This window comes from Centroberyx affinis, unplaced genomic scaffold (genome assembly GCF_046629955.1).
Source record: "Centroberyx affinis isolate AG114_WGS23_722 - 3 ecotype Tasmania unplaced genomic scaffold, CSIRO-AGI_Caff_v1 ptg001385l_1, whole genome shotgun sequence".
Lineage (NCBI taxonomy): Eukaryota > Metazoa > Chordata > Actinopteri > Beryciformes > Berycidae > Centroberyx > Centroberyx affinis.
In genome coordinates this window covers 66,619-89,082 of record NW_027279868.1, presented here as the reverse complement: position 1 = coordinate 89,082, position 22,464 = coordinate 66,619, and the positions used below count along the sequence as shown (strand labels likewise).

The following is a 22,464-nucleotide window of genomic DNA, read 5'->3' as shown; positions in this document are numbered from 1 at the left end:
TATTTTTTTCTTACATTCAAGCTGGGACAAAGAAACACACAATTATGTATTGTTTGAATCATTAGAGCACTTTTTAATATACATAACTAACAAACATAACTGTATGTTAACACATACAGTATATATCTTTATAACAGTGCTACTATAACGGGAAATTCATTGCACAGCAAAAATTCTAGCCAAGAATATGCTACTGTGAGAGCCCTCTGATATTATTTTGTGTCTGGACCACATTGCAGGAAAAATGCAGGAAACATTTGTGCAGCTTTGCTTTGTAAGCTTATAGTGAAATACCATGTTAAGCAGATGCTCAATGTCGAATTAAACTGAGTACAGGATATTTGATTGAGATTGCTGTTTCATGCTTGGATAATTGATATTTTTGTTGATCTTGGGATGTCATTTTGAAAGTCTTTTCTGCCATCACACCATATTTCCATTATGACCACTTCACTCCATACTATAAGCCCCTGTTTTCTTCAAGGAAAAAATGAATGCAAAAAAGACATGTCATAAATATTCACTACAGTATAACAAACACACACAGATACATTGGAATTATTCATTTAACATACTGGAGGGGTTACCACAACTAAAATTACAATTAAATGTTCAAGTCTCATGTTTTTTGTTAAGGTAACAAGTAATAATTTTCATCTGATGTTTGATTCACAAAATATTCTGTGTCTTCCCTGTCGGCAATCGCACAACCTTCGTTTCTGTAATTTTCTTCTTCATTGTCGAGTCTGCTCGCCTTCCTCAGTGCCCTCCGCAGCTGATTCCAGAACAGGTCCTGGGCCTGGGCAGGGTCAGTGCAGTCTGAGCCAGGCCACTGCAGATAAGTCTTCTTTAACATGATCTTCCTCATGCGGTGGTAGGATGATAGCTGCCTCTCAGGGATGGGCTCCAGAAACACAAGCAGGAGAACGTCCCGGTGCTCATCAAAGAGTCTGTAGCTGGCCAACTGGATTTCCAGAGAACACCACTCACTTTGTAGAAAATTCCTGCTCACCACGCAAATGGTTTTGCGGCTGCCATATACAGCAGAGACGATGTTGCTCACAATATCGCGGCCCAGCTCAAAGTCCCTGTGATGCAGGCAAAGTTTAAAAGAAGATCCATTTCCCTCCAGGTTGGGCAGCAACTGGTCCAGAATCCAGTGTTCATCAGAAGAGTTATAGGAGACAAATGCATCATATTTGCAGTTTTCCTCCTCTTCCCTTAGTCTACGCCATTGCTCACTAAACCAGGCACGGAACACGTAATAGCTGTACTTCATTTTCCAGTAGAGTTTGACATAAAGCAAAGGAATGACTGTGAACAAAAAGATCACAGCAGCTGTGGTGAAAAACAGGTACTCTCCTAGGTCTATGTAGCAAACTTTGGTATCGAAGTTGTGGAATTTGAATTTTTTGTTGTCTTGGCATGGCAGATTTTTGAGGTATATTAACTGGACATTCGGGTTGTTTACTGTCCAGTTTTGCAGTATTCTGTTCTGGCAGGTGCAGCTTAGAGGAATATTACGTATGTCAAGGTACCGGAGATTAGAGAGCGTCTCTAGCACATCTACATCAATGCTCTGCATCACATTGTGGTTGAGCTGCAAGATGTGTAACTTTGTAAGATTCCCAAAAACTTCCTTTGAGAAGTTCTGAATGCCCATGTTTTCCACAATCAATTTAGTCAAGTTCCTCAGATTTTTAAAGACTCCTGGCTGTAGCTGTACCACCCCAGCACAGGAGTTGCCCAATGTGAGGAAACGTAACTGACTCAGGTCATCAAAGGCGTCAGGTGCAAGATAAGTGATGTGATTGTTAGTGAGGTACAGAGATTTCAGTGAGCGGAGGCCACGGAAGAAAGCCCGAGGTAAAAGGGTGATCCCATAGGGCATTTGCCCATCTAATTTTAGATCATGGAGTTTGCTGAGATTCATAAATGGAGAAACAGAGATATGTTCAGAGAGTAAGCTAATCTGATTCCTTTGTAGATCCAGCACTTTAAGTGTATCTTGGAATACACAATAGTGTTCACTGTCGATCTGTTTGAGATTGTTTCCATCTAGATAGAGTTTGGACAGATTTTTCAGTCCATCAAGGCCTGACGGCTGAAAATGAGTGATCTTGTTCCCTCCCAGGTCCAAGGTAGTCAGGCTGCTGAGACTGAGGAACGTCCCATTGAAAATAACAGAGATACGGTTGTTACGTAGGTTAAGGATTTGCAGGTTATATAGATCTTCAAAGCTGACATTGAACAAATCTGTTAAGAGGTTATTGTCCAAACGGAGTGTTTCAAGACTTTTTAGCCCTTTGAGAGCATTACGATGGAGAAAAGCAATTGTGTTTATGTTGAGTTTTAGAGTCTTGATATTTGGCGTATGATGGAAAGCAAAAGAGCTGACTGAGAGGATGCGGTTGTAACGATAGCTCAGCTCTTTCATATAATGGAAAGAAAGCATATTTTCTTTTTTACAAGACTGGAGGGAGGTGAGGTGGTTATGCTCTGCAATAAAGCTTTGTATGTGTTTCTGTCCTTTAAGAAAGTCAAGACAACCTATGCTTTTCAGTTGGTTCCGGGAGAGATCCACGGCTCCTTTGATGTCAGGACAACCGGACAGTGTGTAATTTATATACTTAATCCCATTACTTCCCAGTTTCAAATCTTTAATACAATTCACCCTTCCCCTCAACAATCTGCACAGCTCTATGAGTAGACTGTCATTTTTTAGACCCATGCCAGAGAAATCTACATGACCAACTTTGACATTGCTTACATTAAAAAGCTCAGATACCCTGACATTGGTTGCACGCAAACGCAGATAATTTATTTGACTCAAATCCACTCCTTTAAAAGCTATCGAGGGGAGTTGAGAATTGTATGATAAATCAAGCAGCTCGATCCGCCTGAGAAAGGAAGGCTCGCAAGCTAATGTGGTCAGATAATTTCTACATAGATATAATATGGTGAGGGATTTGGGTAATAAAACATTTGAGTGACTGAGGGACTTGAATTGGTTAAAGCAAAGATCTAGTTTGCTCAGATTCATTAGCTGTGACACAGATTCTGCCACCCCTGAGAAATTAGTCAGAAAGTTTTGCCGTAAGATTAAAGTGTCTAGATTGAAGACACGGGAGAAAATGTTCACAGGGAGCTGCTTTAATTTGTTACCTGTCAGCGAGAGAAAGGTGAGCTTGTTAAGGTCCTTAAACAGGGAAGGGTCGAGTTCTGATATGTAGTTAAAGGACAAATTTAGACTCTTAAGGTGATACAAGTTTTGGAAAGCCAGTTCATCAATGGTCGTCAAGATGTTATGATCCATTTTAAGGTATTCAAGGTTTGGAAGGTGAACAAAGCTCTTGTCAGGTATGTGCGAGATAGGATTACTTGAGATGTTGAGATTGAGGGCAGAGGGTGGAAGGTCATGTATGATGGCATACATGCTCTTTTCTTTTCGATGGCTGCAACTGAATTTTGTATGCATGTCTGTTTTGTTTGTATTCCAGTATGGGTCTTCAATGCAGTTTTTAAAGCTGTAGCCATCAATAAATTGGACAACGCTAAGCACAATTGTCACTGACACCAACAGCTGATGAGTTAGACTTGCCATTTTGTCTTCTTATTGTAGCAAAAATTTGAAAAGGTCTCCCCAGAGAAAAAAAATCATTTAAATTTCTTTCAGCAGTGCTAATCTTTGTCCTTGTTGTGTTGGTTTGGATGTGTGTTGGATACGTCTGTATACAAGGCTTGTGGAGTGTTCATCAGTTGAGCTTAGTTGTGGCACGGGAACCTGAGGTTAGAAGAACATATTAAGACATATTACATGAGTGTAACATGGTCGGTACTGCATAACAAAGTCTTGGTCATGTGCTGGTAAGTTGAGGGTACCATTTCGAATCAGGCCAAGGAAAATACTAAATGTGAAATTCTTGTCGGTTACCATTAGTTGCATAATGCATAGTTTGCGTGTAGGACAATACACATTACATCTGCACTCTGAGACTCTTGCACATACAGAACTACTTTATCAATCATTAATATATGAGAGACTTGTTTTCTTACCTTTACAGGAGATATACAGTAAATAGGTATCTGTCCTCAAATGTTGAGATCTTTGGTGTTAATTTGTGCATATTTATCACTGTATACCTCTCCAGTGTATCTGAAAATGTACCTTAGATATTGTGGAAGCCCATGACAATCAGTTTATCAAAATGGCGTCTCAGGTCTCACTCTCCCCTGAAAAGATTTTCCATTGTGCCTTTTAGAGATTCTGAAAAGGAGAAAGAGGAGGATATTCCTCAAAACCTGTATTATGGCATACAAGGTAGCAATACTAGAGAGAAAAAAGTGACACTTTACAGCATTGTATTTTTTATTAAATGTGGTCATGTTTTCAGAATAACAGGTATGACGTTCTAATTAAATTCTTTCAAGGTAAGACTGACATAGAGCCCTAAAGTAAAAAAAAAAAAATGCTTTAACTTTTATAGTGGTGTTGTAATAGGTATAGTAGCATATATCCACACACTAAAATCCATAAATTTTTGCTGATGGTTATTTGCTACTTCCCAAAGAACCAAATTCCAGTTTCACCATTATACTTCAGGTCAAAAAAAACATAGGATCCTAATCTATAAAATTATCCTTTATGTACAGGATGCACATGTAAAATAGCATCTACAGTATATAAGAAGGCACGTGTTTGCAAGGAATTTGAACTTTGCCATGATGAGGATCACTGTGTTCCTCTTTTGTGATGTTTTCAGATCCCTTTTCCATCTGCTGCTATGTTCCGACTCTGCTTCCATTTGTTTCACTTCATTGTAACAATACTTGATACCGTAAAAATGCACCATGTAAGGGTTGTCAGCTGTCCAGGACCTAAATCTTTTGGGTGCCACTGACTCTAAGGGTGTTTTCACACTTGAAAACACCATTAGAGTCAGTGGCACCCAAAAGATTTAGCTAAGGGACCAAGTGTGAAAACACCCTAGTTTACCATCTAATCATTCCTCTCTTCATAGGTCCCTCAAAAGGTGCTGGTGGTGCTATTAACATGATAGAAATTGCTTATATAAACCTAATTTACAGAAATATACTGAGATAAGTGTGAGACATTGTGACTTAGTTGCCTCATGGGACCTTATCCTTATCCATATTATCCTTATCCTTATCCTTATCTGAGTTATGGTAGCAGTAATCCAGATGGGGAGACCTATGAAATACTGTTAAATCCTCCTTAAAAAAATAATAATAATAATAAAATCCCCCATTACTCATCTTATTTAAATTTGAGTTTCAACTTCTTGAAAGAGGACATTTTTTAATATAAAAAATGGCTAAGAATACTTTCAAATCCTCTTGCTTTTTTTTTTTTTTTACATCACTTGCAAATAAGAATAAAGATAACATGCTGTCTATAATAAACAATGGAAAGCCATCCATGTGATCTTTTACACTCCTGACCTGAGACATGAATACTCAAATATGCTAGCACATTTGAATTAAATGTTGGTCACTGTATGCGTTTCCATGGCAGCCTTACCTGTTCAAGTAGTTCACTTCATCCTGCCCCGTCAGAAAGCTTCTCCTTCTACCATGGCTATCTTAAATATACAGTAGAATACAGAAAGAGGAAGATGGGTGGAGAGCTGCAATTCACACTATTAGTGAAGTGGCTCCTATGTAACAAAAGTTAAATCATGAAACCACAACATGATTATACCAAAACAGGTTTTATTGAAATAGGTTTGTTTAAATGACTATAGTTCAGGTAATTAAAAGTATATAAAACATTTTTTTAAACAATTTTTTAAACTTTTTTTTTTTACACAATTTTATAAAGAAAATAACATGAATACATGATCACATACAATATTGAATAAAAGTATATTGTATGCATGAAACGCAGTATTCTTTAAGTATAATTACAGTCCAAAATAAATAACATTCTTAAATGCACTAACAACTTGATGAAAGGGCAAAGAAGAAAGGGTTAAGTTAGTTATAATATCTAAATCGCAATTAGCATTTCCTTCTCCATGTCTCCGCTGATTTTCTGCTCAAATAAAATTTTATCACAGTGAGTCACTGGTTATCTACATCACATAAAAGATATTAGGGTTATTTCTTAGAAAACAGAAATGGTGTCCAGACTGAGGAATGTAACCACAAGTGCTTTCGCTTTGTAACTAAATATAAGATTCAACCTCATCCTCTCATCTTCTGCTCTCGTGCCATCTGACACAGTCCGCAGAGAGGCAGGCAGGCCATGACTACCCAGTCGTCACACACAGAGCCCTGGGGAGAAGCAGAGGCATGCTTACTAGTGACAAACCACCATGCACAAATCACAATCTCATCAAAATCAGTTTTCAAAGATTAGAGAAAGGAGGTGGGGTTTGCTTGAGAACAGTATCAGTGACTGCAACTGTTATCTTTTTATATACACCCATGTAGAGCGACCGGGCCTGCTTGTTTCAACACTCAGGTCCATTGTATTGGTGTGATTTCATGGTCCAATCAGCTGTTAGACAACTTGAGCTCACTCACACTGATGCGGTATCTGCTGCGGATGCTTGTCCTCAGAGCGATCATGGCCCCAGGGAGGAAGGGCAAGCAGCAGCTGTCGCCGCTGTCCTGAGCCACTTTGCAGGCCAGGATACAGGGGACGAATGTTGCACAAAGACCTGGCAGGGACAGATGAAGCCATATATTACATTGGAATTAATTTTGCTGTGTTGTTTTATTTCTGCTCGCTATAGACCAGAGGTGGAAAGTAACTGAGTACATTTACTCAAGTACTTAAGTACTATTTTGAGGTACTGGATCTTTACTTGAGTATTTCCATTTTGTGAGACTTTATACTTTTACTCCACTACATTTCAGAGGGAGATATTGTACTTTTTACTCCACTACATTTATCATTTAACATACAATAAGCTCATAAACTATGTTACATTGTTAGAGTTTAAACTCTCCAGCAGTATATGGAGCAGTTAGACCTACAACATTAAAATACTTCTTACAGGTTAATGCATCAGAAATTTAACACTCTGAAAGGGTTCTTCAGACTGAGTACTTTTACTTTTGGTTATTCAGTACATTTTACTGCTAATACTTCTATACTTTTACTTAAGTAAACTTTTGAATGCAGAACTTTTACCTTTAATGAAGTATTTTTACATTATGGTATTGCTACTTTTACTTAAGTAAAGGATTTGAGGACTTTTTCTCCACTGCACACACACACACACACGTACAGATGCCGCAGTCTTCACAGCAGTCGCACACATTTGAACTCCAGTCTGATAGGCCGGAGGACACAGTGTAGCTTGTGACAGAGACCTGGGGCTGGGAGCTGATCACATTTGACTGGAATGCCATGGCTGTGAACAGAAGAGGAGGAACAGGAGGGGGGGGGGGGGGGGGTGTAGTCAGAGAGCAACAGGAGAAGAAGAGACAGGAAAAGCTGAGAAACACAGATCAGATTTGTTCTAATGACTTGCGAATACATAACACATGACTCATACAGTATTCAAGATTAGTAGTAATATTCACATAGTAGTAGTAAGTCACAAGAATGTTGGAAATGAAGATTCGCTTCATTCCTGTTAACATTTTCATCCCCCAATGTTTCCTCTAAGCCAGCGGTGTCCAGTCCAGCATCATAGAAGAGTCTGCAGGTTTTCATTCCAACCAAACTCTACAGCAGCTGATTTCACTAATTTGCACACTGTTTTTGCACAACCAGAGAAATCAGCTGGTGTAGTGTTTGGTTGGAATGAAAACCTGCAGACTCTTCCATGGCACAAGACTGGACACCGCTGGCTTGGAGGGAACTTTGCTTCACAGTTACACTGATCTCACCTGCTGAGGTTTGTCTATGCTTCCCAAAGGTAGTCAGATGTTTCAGATGGCTTTGGGGTAAATCCACAAACAGGAGGGCACGGCTGAAGAGCTCCCCTCTTATACCTAGCGTGACGTCACTCGTACACTCAGTTGCTATAATGATATGGCATGCCAAACAATGTCCATTTAGCCTTGTAAAGACAAATCTCAAATGTTTGGTTTTGGGGCGTAGAGGTTTTCAGGTGTTTTAACAGGGTGCACACCTACCATGACGTGGTCTGTTATCAGCACACAGTAAGTGAAGAACAAAGTAGGTATATAGTGCATATTTGTGTTTCTGCAACTCATGAAGCAGGCTTCACTCTTATGGCAGGTGTGGTGTGTGTACGCACTGTGGGCCCTCACTGTGAATAGGTAAATAAGAATAAAAAAAATCCACAGGGACCCTCAAGCACAAACATGAGTTGTGGAGAGGGTACTGTGACTACCAAGGGCCCCAAGCTGAAGGAGGCCCCCAAAAGTGTCTGGACTAAAATGCCTTTTATAGTCCTCAAGTGTATATTTATAAATATTTTATACTTTTATTTCACACTGCTCTGGTTTTGAAATAGGTTTTTTCGATAAAACTGCTAGCGAAAGAAACTTTATGAGAAATATGATGCAGCAGCTGTTGTTTGTTTGAGACAAACTGGAAAAAACAGGAATAATATTTCGATAGGTTTGTCCAGTGCAGACTAAAACAAAAAAAAAAAAATTCCTCCATACACAGATTGTGAACTGGGGACTACTGCTGAAAGCACGGTTACGACTGCCGATTAGTGCTATCAGGGTCGCACCCAAATCCTATAACTTCAGTTAGGGATGTGAGTCACCTGCTGTGCATGGAGCCAAACATTCCTAGCTACACTCCTGTATGCATGTGTATGAATTTCTATTGTAGCTATACTGGGCAGGGTTACTCTGTGAGACTAATGAGAGAGTGATTGTATTTACTGTTAAAAAATAAAGGGCCGCACCTGTTATGAACACAAACATAATGGGGGTGCGGAGACAGCATGAGGGATTTTTACAATTTTAGTCTCTCAACATTACTTGACTTGCCATATAGGAACTAACCATGACCCAGTTGGGGGCCTGACCATAATAATAAACCTCAGTCCTCGTCACTGAATCTTATCTGGTGTAGGAATGAAGGAGGGTCAATTTAGTTACATGTGCTAATGCTAAAATATAAATATTATATGTTATGTCTTATCTATGTTATCTTGTGGCTTGGTGATATAGAACCAATGTAAAGGCCCACTTACACTCTGCTAAAGGCCTATTTCAACACAGCAAATTAAAAATGAAAACCATGGATTGCAAATAGGTGATATGAAGCTGAACATCCTGCTCTACGCTGATGACATAGCACTCCTAGCAGGGACAGAGGAGGAGTTGCAGAACATGCTCAAGGAAGGAAATGGAGATTATCGATTAATCATGAGAAAAAACTCAAATCATGCACTTCAGCAAAACAGGAGTAGGTAAAAGCACCTTTAATTTTCATTCTGGAGTTATGTCCTTAGCATATACCAGCTCATATAAATACCTTGGATTTATTTTTGATGAACATTTAACATTTGAAGAGGGCATCAGTGTTTTGGCTGGCACTGCAGCCCTGGGTTCAGTGATACGTAAATTGAAAAGCCTGCAAAGAACTTGGTTATGCTACATTTTCAAAGCTCTATGATGCATGTGTATCCTCAATTTCATTTTATGCAGCTGGAGTCTGGGGTAGTAAGGAATTTTCCAAGGTTAATGCCATTCACAGCCGGGCAGTTCACTGCTTTCTGGACGTCCATAAATTTGCACCTGTGTTGGCGATCGAAGGGGACATGGGTTGGGAGCCATGTGTGATAAGCCAAAAAGGGGAAATACTTTAGACTAGGGTAAAGGGTAAAGGGTAAAGACTTTAGATCTAATATGTCAGAGGGTAGAGTAGGGAAACAAGTTTTTAACTTGGATAAAGCACATACCATGGTGTAATGATATGAATGTTGTATTCAGTGAAGCTGACCAGCAATATATATTAAGAAATGATTTAGGATATAGCATTCACTATATTAAGCACAGGTTATTGCTCAACTATAAAGAAAAATGGGCTACTGACATCTGGCTCTAACCAAAACTTAGAACATATATTCAAATTACGAACATGTATAGTCCAGAATCTATGTTATGTGACCCTTGGAAAGATCCAGAAGATCTCTGTATGCCCAGTTGAGAACTGGGACCCTCCCTCTGGCAATTGAGGTGGGCAGGTTCAATTCTATTGTTGAGGAAGAGAGATTATGTACTACATGTCCATTGGGTTTTGTCGAAGATGAATTTCACCTTTTGTTGTATTATACGCTGTATGAGGAACTAAGCCTTTATTTGAGAAAATGCAAAACAGGAAGTCTGAGGTGTTTTGGTTGGGAGATGAGTTTAAGATGGAATGGTTATTCAGAGAGGAAGTATTTAGCACGGGTAGTTTCATCTGGAAAGCATGGAAACTGAGAAGGCAGAAGCTGTTTATTTGAATGTATGACTTTTTGATTTGTATGTGGTATATTTTGATTATTGTTTGTTTCTGGTTTCTGGTAATAAAAATCAAATCAAATCAAATTGAAGCACATTCAATTAATTAATCTGAAGGAATTAATTATTTTTGCTAGCCGAGGTTATGCATTCCATAAATGCAACACGTATGAGCCATTTTAGAATAAAAGTCTTCTATTTGGTATGAATTGCTCTCTCAACAATTTAATAAGCCTTAGAAAGAGTGTGACTGTCTCTCACAACAAAGTTTTATTGTCATTTTGTTCATGTCAACCTTGCATTCGCACCAAAGTAATCGCTATATAGCATGTTTACCTCATAGTATGGTAACAACGGGTAGATAATGTTCATTTTGTGCATGGGCCTTTCCCAGATGTGTCCTCACCATGGATTGTACTCATGCTTTTCTTTTTACAGACAACGTCAATTTACATTCCATCTTCTGACACAGATATACTTGCTAGTACGAAGCCTGAATGAATGGGATGATTAATAATTATTGGTAAACATTTAAATTGCCATTTGTGTCCTAATCCTAATCCAAGTGCTTTTGCAGTCCCTCATGTGTGGGCACTGTAAAGTACAGGGTGGTTTCTATGTCTGTATGATTGAAGTGGATATAATTGACTGCAGCAAAGATAGGAAATGGTAAATGGAACAAAATCAATGTCAATAACATCAGGCCCCATCGAAGCTAAATGTCCCCCTCCCTTCTCTGTGTTTGATTATGTAAATACAGTGCAGCACAATTCCCAATTACAAAGTATACTTAGCTTTTAAAGCCAAATATGTTTCAGGAGAAAGGTTTTCTTCTTTCCTCACCCTGACAATATTTACTTTTCTTTCTTTAATGTTGCACTCTTCTCATACAGACCAGTGCAAGACTTTGGATATTAGAGGGAAGCATCTTACGTTGCACAATAAAATAATTTCCCAGGCGACCCTTAGTCGAGACATAAGTAACCACAAGAGACTTGTTCCTCACACTTTTAAAACTTTTTTTTTTTTTTTTGCAAAAAAAATCAAATAGTTATAGTGAAACAAAATTCTGGTAATTCTGCCCAGCCACTGTCTGTCTGGTCTAGTTTGTGGAAGTAGTACAAGTGCTTAGTGTCTTAGAGTGGACATACTGTGGCTCACCAGACTCACACTACCAGATGATACTGCATTTGAGTTCCCCTGTGCTGAGCCTCCAGCTTGGCTGAGGTCATCAACCACAGCATACAATAAGTGGTTTTAAATACTTTGCTTAACTGAATACTGGTTTTGAATATTAAGAACCTTTAACTCAGTTTAAAAGTTGTCGCATGGACAGAATCTTACTTTCAATGGAGCTAACCTACTGAACACATTTCTCTATTGTGTCTCAAAGAGTATCTAACTTGCCTCAACTTTTAAAGACTGGTGTGTTATCACACTTCGTCCATCTTGCAGGAAGTGTGTAACCATATGGGACATCTGCACAGAGGTGTGAAAATATTTTCACAACATGATTTCTGATAATAAGATAATCAGTGGTTTTAGATCTGTGAAATTAAGATAACATATTTAATTGCAACAGTCACCATAGGTTTACTGGCACTGGCATGGTCACAATCACAATCAAAAGCAAATGTGTTCTAATGTAATTACACCAATCAGTGTGGAGAGTATAATCATCACCATGTTCCAAAAACACAATGAGGATAGGAAAGAAAATACTTAATTACTTCTACAACTTGTAAACGATGGATATAATCAATATTAAGAATGTAAGATGCTACACAAATTTAGTGCATTTATTTTTAACTGTTTGGTAGTCCAAAGTACAGTACATCCTCCCTATTACCATGAATACACTCTGATATCTAATCACCAATTCTCTGAAACTGTCATGGTTACCGTTGTAATGAGGATGAGGTGAATTATTTCATTTCCTGACATGTTGTGGTTAAGTGCATCTTAACACCCTCATGCTCTGCTCCAGCCCTTTAGTTTGTGCCCCCTCTGCTCTGCAAGATCACAAAACGTAAGTGAATCTTAGCAAACTTGTTTATTTTGTTTCATTTAGAAACATAGAAATTAACTTTTAGCTTTTAGATTCTTTGATAATCCTATTCTGTTTTCAACAATATTATATTTTGATATATCATTCTTAATTTTTGTTGCGTAATCAAACTGATTCTATAGTATTGTAGTAAATGAATCAAAAGAATTAAAAAAAAAAAAAAACATTCACTTAAAAGTTAAAAGCTAGTGCTGTGAAATATAAAGTATCTGGGTCAAAAATCACCCCAAGCTACCCACAATGTTCCCATAATCTAGGTGTAATGGCCAGTATCTCAAAGCAAGGGATGAACAAGAACAACACAGTGAACACTTCAAATGTAATTCCTGCAAACCACGCACTTTCACTTCTCCTCTGTAATACTCTGTATGGGAATGTTTTGTAAAACAAGGGTCTGCTTCTTGATGGTAACGTTTAGTCCAACCTCCTTTGGAAGTTATGATATGTAAGCATTTTATGCATCGCCTCTAAAATGACATGAATGAGATCTGCAGTAGAAGATACTGACACATAATGCAGAAGAAAAACATATTTTTGAGTTTTCCATAGTAAGTATATTAGTCATGCACTGTCTGTCTGTCTGTCTGGTTTTAAGTCGCTAGCTACAGCCATTTTTTTTTATAATATGTCACAATTTCCTTCAAACAGTCACCCATTCCTACTATAGCTACGTTTGTATGTCTAAAATATGAGAGGATTCGGTTCCTGAAATAATAAGTTCTCCTTTCTGATTCTCCCCCATCTGGACAAAATGTGGTGAGGATAGAGACTGTGAAAAGGGATGTTTGTGAAAAGTCGACGTGTGTGTGAGCAGAGTGTATTGTCTTAACTCTTGGATGGTTTCAGGTGTTCTGGTACCTGCTTGTTTACTACAGTATGGATCAGGTCAATCCAACCACAGACGATTACTGGGTGAGTGGCTTTTCTTTATCATGTGGTTCTGTGAGCATCAAATGACATGAAATGCACAGGGGACCCTCTCTAACTAGAAAAGTGCAAATAAATTAGAATATTTAATTAGTATATTGTAATTAGCATTTTTCCATAACATGAGCAAATGAAAATGTACTGAAGATAATACATCTCTCCACTCAGATATTTTCATATTAGTCTGAGTCTACAACTGATATCATGCAACATCTAGCAGACAAATCAATGATCTCTCAAAGTTTTGATAAATTAAAATGGTGAAACCAAAATGATGAACCAACTGCTGTTAGTGAGGTCCAAGTAAAGCTGATATAAAGCTTAGCAAATAGAAAATGATTATTTCCGTGTTATAATCTAATCAAATGTTTAGCACATTATAATTATACTATTGTGTGTAAAGTAAATCACAATAAACCCTCAACTATCTTATTACATGAGACATTTGTGAAAAAACTGAACTGTGTCCACATTCCTACTGTTGGATAAAAACTTTAGCTTTTTTCCAAATATTTGACAAAACTCTTTTCCTCTCTCCTGACTGCAGGGTTTTGAGTATGAGGAGAATTATAGCTCCTTTCCTCCTAACACGAGGAAGCTTGCAACCCCGTGCCTCCAAGACGACATCTATGACTTTGCACGGAGCTACTCCCCTGTGGTGTACAGCCTGGTGTGCATCCTGGCTGTGGTGGGTAACGTGTTAGTGCTGTGTGTGGTCCGGCGCTACCGAAACTCTCAGAGCAGTGGAGCCTGTGCCTTCTCTCTGACTGACACCTTCCTCCTTCACCTGGCCATTTCTGACCTTCTGCTGGCCTTCACCCTGCCCCTGTTTGCCGTTCAGTGGGCCCACCAGTGGGTATTCGGCTCGGCTGCTTGCAAGATCTCCGGTGCCCTCTTCTCGCTGAACCGCTACAGCGGCATTCTGTTCCTGGCCTGCATCAGCTTCGACCGCTACCTGGCCATCGTCCACGCTGTCAGCTCCGGGTGGAAGCGCAACTCCTGCCACGCCCAGATTGCGTGCACCCTCATCTGGGTGGGGTGCCTAGCCCTGAGTGGGGTGGACATCACCTTTAAGGAGGTGAAGCCGCTGGACTCCTCGGGCCAGCTTGTGTGCCAGGTGTGGTTCCCCAAGAACTCCATGCAGTGGCAGGTGGGGCTGCAGCTGGTCAGCATGGTTCTGGGTTTTGGGTTCCCCCTGCTGATCATGCTCTACTGCTACATCCGGATCTTCAGGTCGCTGTGCAATGCCACTCGCCGCCAAAAACGCAAGTCCCTCCGCCTCATCATCTCCTTGGTGTCTGTATTCATTGTCTGCTGGGCGCCCTACAACTGCTTCCAACTGGCAGACAGTCTTCAGAAGCTGGGTGTGATTCCTGGTGGTTGCCGGTTTGGCCGCACAGTGGACATTGGAACTCTGGTTACTGAAAGTTTGGGGCTGTCGCACTGCGCCCTCAACCCTCTGCTGTATGGCTTTGTGGGGGTGAAGTTCAGGAGGGAGCTGGCCCGGATGTGCAAGGAGCTGCTGGGACAGAGAGGCTGGAGGGGGATGGAGAGATGGGGACAGAGGAAGGCAAGAAGAACCACTGGATCTTTCAGCTCCGCAGAGAGCGAGAACACCTCCTACTCTGTCATGGTGTGAAATCTGATGCAGAGTCAGAGAGAAAGAGAGAGATGAGCGGGGGAAGTGTGTGAGTGTGTGTGTGTGTGTGTGTGTGTGTGTGTGTGTGTGTGTGTGTTGGGGAGGGTTGGGGGGTGAGTGTGAGACGAAGAGAGACAGCCTGATAGAAAAAAAAAAAATGTCCAGATTTCTGTAGGTTGATGTGTTTACTCCTCCAGTGCTTTGCCATCATACCTTGCTGGAAGTATTGCTCAAATTTACTGTGGTTGTCAGTACAGTGCAGCTTACAACAATTTGCTTTGTTGGTTCTGTTCGTCCCATATCAAAATAATTGTGATAAATCAAACTATTGACTCAAGTTGCACAAACTCACATAAAAGTCTGGGTCTCTAGACAAGTGCCACATTCCATTTATTGATGTTGTTGACTGTCGTTTTCTATGGCCACATCTTATGTAACTTTTAAATTTCAACACATCCGTATAGAAAAGCTTGTTCAGCACTTAGAGTTAGAGGCTGTGGTTTTAAAGTCAGAGGTTCACATCGTATCTCACATCTTTTCACTATGTAGCTTTTTTTTGGTCAGCTGGTTTCTGCACTTGAATATTTCAATTTTGCAATACAACAGCAGTTGCAGCTATTACAAGGAAGAAAAAGATGGTGTCGAGTTGTATGTGTTGAAATTGTCATTCAATAGTAAGCTGTCTACATCAAAATTGTTGTTGCTGCAAAAAGAGGAAATTAACATCACTTATTAATAATTGATGCATTTTGTATGTTACATTGAAGCACAACCTGATGCTGTATAAATACTTTTATAATAAACATTTTATACGGAAAAGAAAGTAGATGTCTTGAATGTTGTCTGTTACCTACTATTGTTGTGTACTGGCCATAGGGTACTGGCCTTAAAAACTGAATTTCCTGGAGTTGCTGCAAAGCGAATGAATTGGGGAAACTGAGGGGGGGGGGGGGGGGGGGGGGTGTTAGGGCACACTGTTGAGAATGATGCATCTGGTCATGAACTGGTAACACTATTAGTAGTAGAATAAATGACGTATGGGTCTGAAAACTCAAACATTCCGTGGATCCATAAAATCAGCCTCACATTCATCCCACGGAGCAGCTCCAAATTTTATATTTTAAGTTCAAGTTCAGGCCCTTGGAAGAGAGTACTACGTGTTAACTAATACTGAGCGGACAGGCTATGAACGATACATGTGTTGCTGTTGTGTGTTTAGCTGTAGTTCAAACACTTTATTTTGTCATTCAGTTTCTACGCTGCAGAGGAGGACGAGGCCACGTGAAACATTGTTTGAGTTCTGAGATTAAACTCAGAATACTAACTTTATTCTCAGAATTCTGACCTTTTGTCCTCAGAATTCTGACCTTTTGTCCTCAGAATTCTGACTTTAAACTCTGAATTCTGACATAATTTTCAGAATTCTGAGATCAATCTCAGAAGTCAAATTGTTCACATGACCATAATCCTCTTCTGTACTATCGTCTATCCTACCATCTTGGTTTCTGAGGCCCATCTGAGCGTTTCCATCCCCCACGACGTCAAAATAGTGCCATCTAGTGGACAAAGACGCGGCGCATTGTTTCACATTGCTTTGTTTCGAACTCCACGTATGGGTAAAGTTAAAGCTACGTCAAGACAGTCAGAGATAACGAGAACAACACAGGAAGTTAAGTGATTCTACCTTCAAAATAAAAGCATAGAATCAGGCAGCGGGTACGCAGGTCTCGGCAGGCCAGGGCAAGCAAAAATCGTTCAAAATAAATAACATTTTTGTCAAAAGAAGCAACGATAATATTTTAATTTGCTACACATTCCCCATTCAATACATTGATTTTTTTTATTATCGGTTTGTACTTTGGTACTGCAATAAAACAGTCGTCATTAAGGATTATATTTTGAAAAAACAATCACCGGAAGAGTCATGTTTTTTAGGCTATTTGACTTGACAAGGTTGTCTGTCTGCAAGCAGGCTGTGAGGCATATTTAAAATAGTTTGAAAGGTGTGATGCATCTCGATGAACGCTGATATTTTTCGTCATACTTCCATGGACGGAAAGAATCCTACCGGGGAAGAAAACATTGTGCGCGTGAGTCTATAGCCTACATGTAGGCTAATATAAACAAGTCAAGTAGCCTACACGTAATGTATGCGCAGAACGGGTCATCAAAGTGAAACTTCCAGGTTGCTCCCCGGACACTTCTCCCTCTGACGGTCTTGTTTTTAGGATTCATCCTAAATCCACTAACATGGGATTCGCCTCTGGATCAGATTTGGGGATCCCTCAAGTCTGACGTGTGCGCGCAACCACGGAGCTTTTTACGCGTAAACAGGCTGGATTTGATGGGCACTCGACAGCTGCAGTAGTTTACCGTCCTCCCTCCAAAATAACGACGGTAGAAAGTATCTGAATGCCAAAAACCGGAGAATTATAGACTATCTTGAGTGAGTGTAATTCTTCCTGCAAAGCCCACTGACCCTGTATGAAGAAAGGGGTTGAGGTCGCTGTGTCTTCCCGGCTTATAGTGTCATCAGTTCACAGCACACAGAGAGGTTATTGTCCTCAGTATCTCCAATGATAAAAGCAAGCGGGAGACAGTCAACAGCTAAGGTCCCATAAAACCTAGTCGGTCCCATATGGTAAGTGAGATAATATTATTTGCAAACCCTACTCTGTAAAGACAGGTCTATGTCTATTTCTCTCCTGTAATGTCTTTGACGTGGTAAATAATTCACTTGTAGCTGTTTTTCCCCCCCAATAATATTCATGCGTTTGCTCTCTCTCTCTGTGTCTTGACATGACTCTTGCAGATAAGTCAAATAGGAAGTAGCTCTGATAGTTCCCTGCTGCTACTGTATCATAATGTGTTTATCAGTGTTGACTACTTTGGAAATGTCCCATACCTCAGTGTCACCTGCCAAGTATTTCTGGTTTTGTAGCTTTATATGTACACTCAGCAGCCACTGTAGATATTTATTTCATGGGTTCGAACTGTGTGTGACCACGCTAAGGGGAACTGTACTTTCCGGTCTAAGCCTAATCCAGTATTGCCTCATCTGGTGACATCGAAACCATGTGAGTTCTGTGTGGGTCTGAGTGTGTTTAAAAGCCTCAGCTGGCCTTCTTGAGAAGACAGTTTCAAGTGTTACACCCGAGGAACCACAGAGAGAAGCAGCATCTGACTTGACTTCTGAGGCACCATAACATTTTGAATTCACATTTCTGTCTGTGTTAAACCTTTGAATCCACAGTAGACAAACATGGATCTGTACCTCGGTGGGATATTTGTCCAAAACAGCACCTACGATTACGGCGACTATGTGTATGAAGAGGACTGCAAGCCAGAGAGCCGTGGTCATTTGGAGGCAGTTCTGTACTCCTTGGCGTTGGTCGTGGGTCTTCTGGGGAACGGGCTTCTCCTGGTGGTTCTGGCTCAGAGGAGGCGGACCTGGAGTGTGACAGATACCTTCATCCTCCACCTGGGTGTGGCAGATTGCCTGCTGCTGATCACACTGCCCTTCTGGGCCGCGCAGGCCGCTCAGGATCAGGGATGGAGCTTCGGGACGCCCTTCTGCAAGGCCGCTGGAGCCATATTCAATGTAGGTACCTGGTGGTGTATATAGAACAGGCAGGGACAGAAAGAGAGTGAAAGTTCATTTTAGTTTAGCTGTGAGTGTGGGGGAGTTTTTGGATGAAATGTGCTGTATGCCATTATTTCCTGCCAAGTCAAGCGACACTCAGCAGACCAGGGTCAATGTACTTCATACTGCTGTTGAGCAAGTGTACTCCCCTCTGGACACTCATATTTTCCCAGCCAGTTCAACATTTCTGAGAAGAGGAAGAGGAGGGGACCAGAGAAGGGGATGGGAATACAGATGTGTTGGTTAACTTAAGTGTAAAAAAGGTGACGGCTGATGGCATTTGATTTATACTGGATAACTGCTTATTTCTCTGTCCTCCAAGATCAACTTCTACTGTGGGATCTTCCTGCTGGCCTGCATCAGTCTGGACCGCTACCTGTCCATCGTCCACGCTGTCCAGCTGTACTCCCGCAGGAAGCCCCGGTTAGTTCACATCAGCTGCCTGTCGGTCTGGCTCATCTCCCTGCTCCTCATCATCCCTGACTACATCTCTTTGGAGGCTGTGAAGAATGCAAGACAAGGACCAACAGTGTGCACTCACAACTACCCGCATGCCTCTCAGTCAGTATTTGACTGGCGGCTGGCATCACGCCTGCTCTACCACATAGTAGGCTTTCTCCTGCCTTCAGCCGTCATGCTCTTCTGCTACTCCTGCATCCTGCTACGGCTGCAACGCGGCTCCCAGGGCCTCCAGAAGCAGAGGGCCGTCAGGGTCATCCTGGCCCTGGTGGTGGTCTTCTTTCTCTGTTGGACACCGTACAACATCACCCTCATGGTGGACACCTTCCAGAGCAACTATAAGGCACCAGAGGAATCTGCTGATGGCGTCTGTGGAAAGACTTCCCTGGAAACCGCTCTGATGGTCACTTCTGCTCTGGGCTGCTTTCACGCCTGCCTCAACCCTTTGCTCTATCTCGGCCTGTGCAGAAACTTCAGGAAACGGGTGCTGGAGATGCTGAGGTGTGTGAGAGGGGCGCAGGCTGACTCCAGGTGCTCTCTGTGGGAGTTGGGTGTTGGGGAGGAAGCGTTGCCTGCACACGAGAAGGTAGTGCTGAATCAGATGACAAAGCCAGAGCACCAGGTGCAGTCCAGTCAGAGCTGATGAGTGGAAAAAAAAAAAAACACCCATCTGTGATTCAGAATTTAGCGTGAGGTCATGTCATGGGGTGAAGAGGTGGAGGACCATATTCTGTGTAATGATGAGACATAGACACACACAAAAAATGCTTTTTGAGAGGGATTGCCTCAAACTGGACTTAAATGGGAAGGTTTTAGAGCCACATCATGGTGACCTCTGCTGATTGTGCTTTTATTTTGTAGTCATCACTGTGGCACAGCTTTGTTTGACTAGTCACCCTAAATCATGAATTATTTTTATTCAACTGTAAAGGTATTTGTGTATTATTATTATTTTTATTGTTACTATTAGTATTATTACTGTTGTTGTATTTTACTGTTAATATATTAGGAAAACACTGAATAAAAAGCTTCTATTTTATTATAAATATTGAACTGTTGGATTAGGGAATGTACTTTCCAGCTGTTACACATTCATCATAAAGCTAATGCCATAATTTGGGGAATTTTAAGGAATATAAGCTCTTATTCCTGTCAATGTTGTGGCAATTTTGCATTTAACAAACTGATGCATTTCTTCATTCTTCATGTTTCACTTTTCATTCCAGTTGTTGTCCTGGTACAACGCTGGAAGTTTGAGCATTGAGGGGAAATCCCATGAGTATGTAGATGTCATGTGTATGAGAACAGCAGATGGAGTACGGGTTTTTTTCCCTGTCTGTTAGGTTTCATTGTTGCAGCAATGTGTTTGGCCCATGACAGACAGGATGACACAAACAGCCTGTGATGTCATCAATCAGGTGACAGAGAGGGGGAGAGAAAAGTAAAGAGAGAGAGAAAGAGAGGGAGGGAGGAGGAAAAAAGCACTCTCTGTTGGTGCTGTGCCCTTTTCACAGCTCTTTGTTTACAGGACACCCATCTGAAGACTCCTCTGTTTGTTTGGTGGAGACAGAACTGTGGCATGCTTTGTGTGCAAGCGCAGTGGAGAGGAAAGAAGAGAGTAGGTGGTCAAAAGAGGGAGGGGAGTTGTAGAAAATTAGAAATTTGTGTGAAGATTTCAGTACATGGTGTGCTTAGCATTAGTCCTTTGGTTTCATTTCCACACTACCGTGCAAGTTCTGTCATGTGAGGCAAACCTGTTTTTGGGTTCAGTGTCTGAATGTATGCAAAGTACAAAACAATCATGTTAATGGGAATAAATGTGACATGAAATAGAACAAAGTCTGCATTCAGAACTGGGAGTTTTCTTGGAAGCTCAATGTTGTCTACATTCTCAAAAGTTTGTTACATTATTTAGCAATGCTGTTTTCCCGCAAACCAAAACAGACAGACAGCACCTAACATAACACATCTCAGAACGCTTTCTTTCCTTCCTCTTTCTGTTGCAACCAGCATGGTGTTTAAATTGTTTTACACTTCCATCTACAGCCGAGGCCTTATGAGAATGTGCTCTATGAAATGCTGGGCGCCTGTAACAGCAGCAACACATAAAGTTCATTGCATAACCGGTTATAACTTAGTCTTAAGTATCAGATTAAAGTGAATGCTTATTTCCTGCTACAGCCAACGCTTATCTATTAACTGAGACAGATAGAGCCAAGCTGCTAATCAGGCCTGGTCTGTCATGCATGAGCATCTGTTACCAGCAGAAGTCCAAACTTCTTTTTATTTGAATGAGCTTGCAGCAAAGCTTGTATCTGAAAAAAAATAGGTGTAGACTAGTATGGTAGTCATATTACTCACTTATCCCTTATCCACTTATCCCTCTTATCCACAGTGACGTACAGTGAGTGAGCCTGTAGGGGTTCAGTGTCTTGCTTAAGGACACTTCAGTAGTTAACTGCTTATTGGCTGTTGCTGGGATCCAACATGGTCTCTAATGACTCTCCCACCCTGCTGCATTTAGATTTTTGCTTCTCACATATATCTTGAGTAAGAGGTGCTGCAGCTACAGTCCCATGCTTATTTGGGTCCTGGCCAAAATGCTAAATGGGAGAGCAGTGATGGTCATTTTTATCATCCTCAAATATGCATATTAGTGAAGCTTGAAGACCACTCACAGCATTCAGTGGCTGGAGGCACAATGTGACTTATCACACTTTGCTGCATGAACCACATGTTTGAGGTTGCGTCATATTTTATTTGAACCCTGTCTTGATTTCCTGTGAAAAGAGATGGAAGATATATTTCCACTGAAACCACTAAGTGTGGGTGTGCATGTTTCGGTGGTGCTGTCTGGTGTATTCACCTGATCCAACCTATATCACATACCTATATACAAACTTTGAAAATGCTTTACAAATTTAAATTCAATTAATTAGATTCAAATGTTAATGAATGTGAAAATACTGGTGCTGCACTGTGTAAATTCAGAGGTTACATGGCTGTAAACATTGTCCTCTTACACATTTATCTATGATTATTTATAATCTGTCACAACATTCAAACATTGTCTATTTCATGTCCATCTAGTTGCTTTTATATCCTTTTACCTAAATGTATAGGGAAAATTCTGTATAAGTCAATGTGTCTTTCCTATTTTATATAACCAATAAAGATTCAGAAAACTTAAATATATTGTTAAACTTAAATTGCCTCAGTGTCCCTGCAAATGTTCATGAACAAAACTTAAAACTGTATGTGTTTACACAAACACAAATATGCTATACATACTATACATAATTAAAAAGAAACACAGGA

The 22,464-nt window shown here is 40.6% G+C and overlaps 4 protein-coding genes across 7 annotated transcripts; 2 read left to right on the top strand and 2 right to left on the bottom strand.

The window, feature by feature from the left end:
* Positions 1-63: 63 nt before the first annotated feature.
* On the bottom strand, positions 64-5,602 carry tlr21 (toll-like receptor 21). 2 transcript variants are annotated; one of them, XM_071526096.1, is made up of 3 exons: positions 5,543-5,602; positions 4,169-4,267; positions 64-3,784 (listed from the first exon to the last, which is right to left on the bottom strand). In XM_071526096.1, exon 3 carries the CDS (start codon positions 3,602-3,604, stop codon positions 632-634), a length of 2,973 nt encoding a protein of 990 aa, XP_071382197.1. In that variant the 5' UTR covers positions 3,605-3,784; positions 4,169-4,267; positions 5,543-5,602; the 3' UTR covers positions 64-631. The 2 variants fall into 2 exon arrangements, with proteins under 2 accessions (XP_071382197.1, XP_071382198.1); XM_071526097.1 differs by lacking the exons at positions 4,169-4,267; positions 5,543-5,602 and adding an exon at positions 4,057-4,130.
* Positions 5,603-6,207: 605 nt separating this feature from the next.
* On the bottom strand, positions 6,208-7,986 carry cnfn (cornifelin). The gene is made up of 4 exons (XM_071526114.1): positions 7,867-7,986; positions 7,260-7,385; positions 6,550-6,686; positions 6,208-6,297 (listed from the first exon to the last, which is right to left on the bottom strand). Exons 2-4 carry the CDS (start codon positions 7,381-7,383, stop codon positions 6,208-6,210), a joined length of 351 nt encoding a protein of 116 aa, XP_071382215.1. The 5' UTR covers positions 7,384-7,385; positions 7,867-7,986.
* Positions 7,987-12,925: 4,939 nt separating this feature from the next.
* On the top strand, positions 12,926-15,867 carry cxcr3.2 (chemokine (C-X-C motif) receptor 3, tandem duplicate 2). Its single transcript, XM_071526105.1, has 3 exons — positions 12,926-13,026; positions 13,325-13,390; positions 13,953-15,867. The coding sequence occupies exons 2-3, from the start codon at positions 13,355-13,357 to the stop codon at positions 15,042-15,044; spliced, it is 1,128 nt and encodes a 375-aa protein (XP_071382206.1). The 5' UTR covers positions 12,926-13,026; positions 13,325-13,354; the 3' UTR covers positions 15,045-15,867.
* Positions 15,868-16,915: 1,048 nt separating this feature from the next.
* LOC139649627 (C-X-C chemokine receptor type 3-like) lies at positions 16,916-22,370 on the top strand. 3 transcript variants are annotated; one of them, XM_071526095.1, is made up of 3 exons: positions 16,916-17,134; positions 18,298-18,645; positions 19,010-22,370. In XM_071526095.1, exons 2-3 carry the CDS (start codon positions 18,307-18,309, stop codon positions 19,787-19,789), a joined length of 1,119 nt encoding a protein of 372 aa, XP_071382196.1. In that variant the 5' UTR covers positions 16,916-17,134; positions 18,298-18,306; the 3' UTR covers positions 19,790-22,370. The 3 variants fall into 3 exon arrangements, with proteins under 3 accessions (XP_071382196.1, XP_071382194.1, XP_071382195.1); XM_071526093.1 differs by having other exon boundaries at positions 16,916-17,685; positions 18,301-18,645; XM_071526094.1 differs by having other exon boundaries at positions 16,918-17,685; positions 19,010-22,369.
* Positions 22,371-22,464: the final 94 nt, after the last annotated feature.

Excerpts from the sequence above, each read along its gene's own strand:
- tlr21 (XM_071526096.1), bottom strand. The coding sequence starts at position 3,604 with ATGGCAAGTCTAACTCATCAGCTGTTGGTGTCAGTGACAATTGTGCTT.
- cnfn (XM_071526114.1), bottom strand. The coding sequence starts at position 7,383 with ATGGCATTCCAGTCAAATGTGATCAGCTCCCAGCCCCAGGTCTCTGTC. Across the intron at positions 6,687-7,259 it reads CTGTGAAGACTGCGGCATCT|GTCTTTGTGCAACATTCGTC; the intron begins GTACGTGTGTGT and ends TGTCCCTGCCAG. Across the intron at positions 6,298-6,549 it reads GCAGCAGATACCGCATCAGT|GGCTCTGTGTGTGACGACTG; the intron begins GTGAGTGAGCTC and ends GCTTCTCCCCAG.
- LOC139649627 (XM_071526093.1), top strand. Across the intron at positions 18,646-19,009 it reads CCGCTGGAGCCATATTCAAT|ATCAACTTCTACTGTGGGAT; the intron begins GTAGGTACCTGG and ends CTGTCCTCCAAG.
- cxcr3.2 (XM_071526105.1), top strand. The coding sequence starts at position 13,355 with ATGGATCAGGTCAATCCAACCACAGACGATTACTGG. Across the intron at positions 13,391-13,952 it reads CAACCACAGACGATTACTGG|GGTTTTGAGTATGAGGAGAA; the intron begins GTGAGTGGCTTT and ends TCCTGACTGCAG.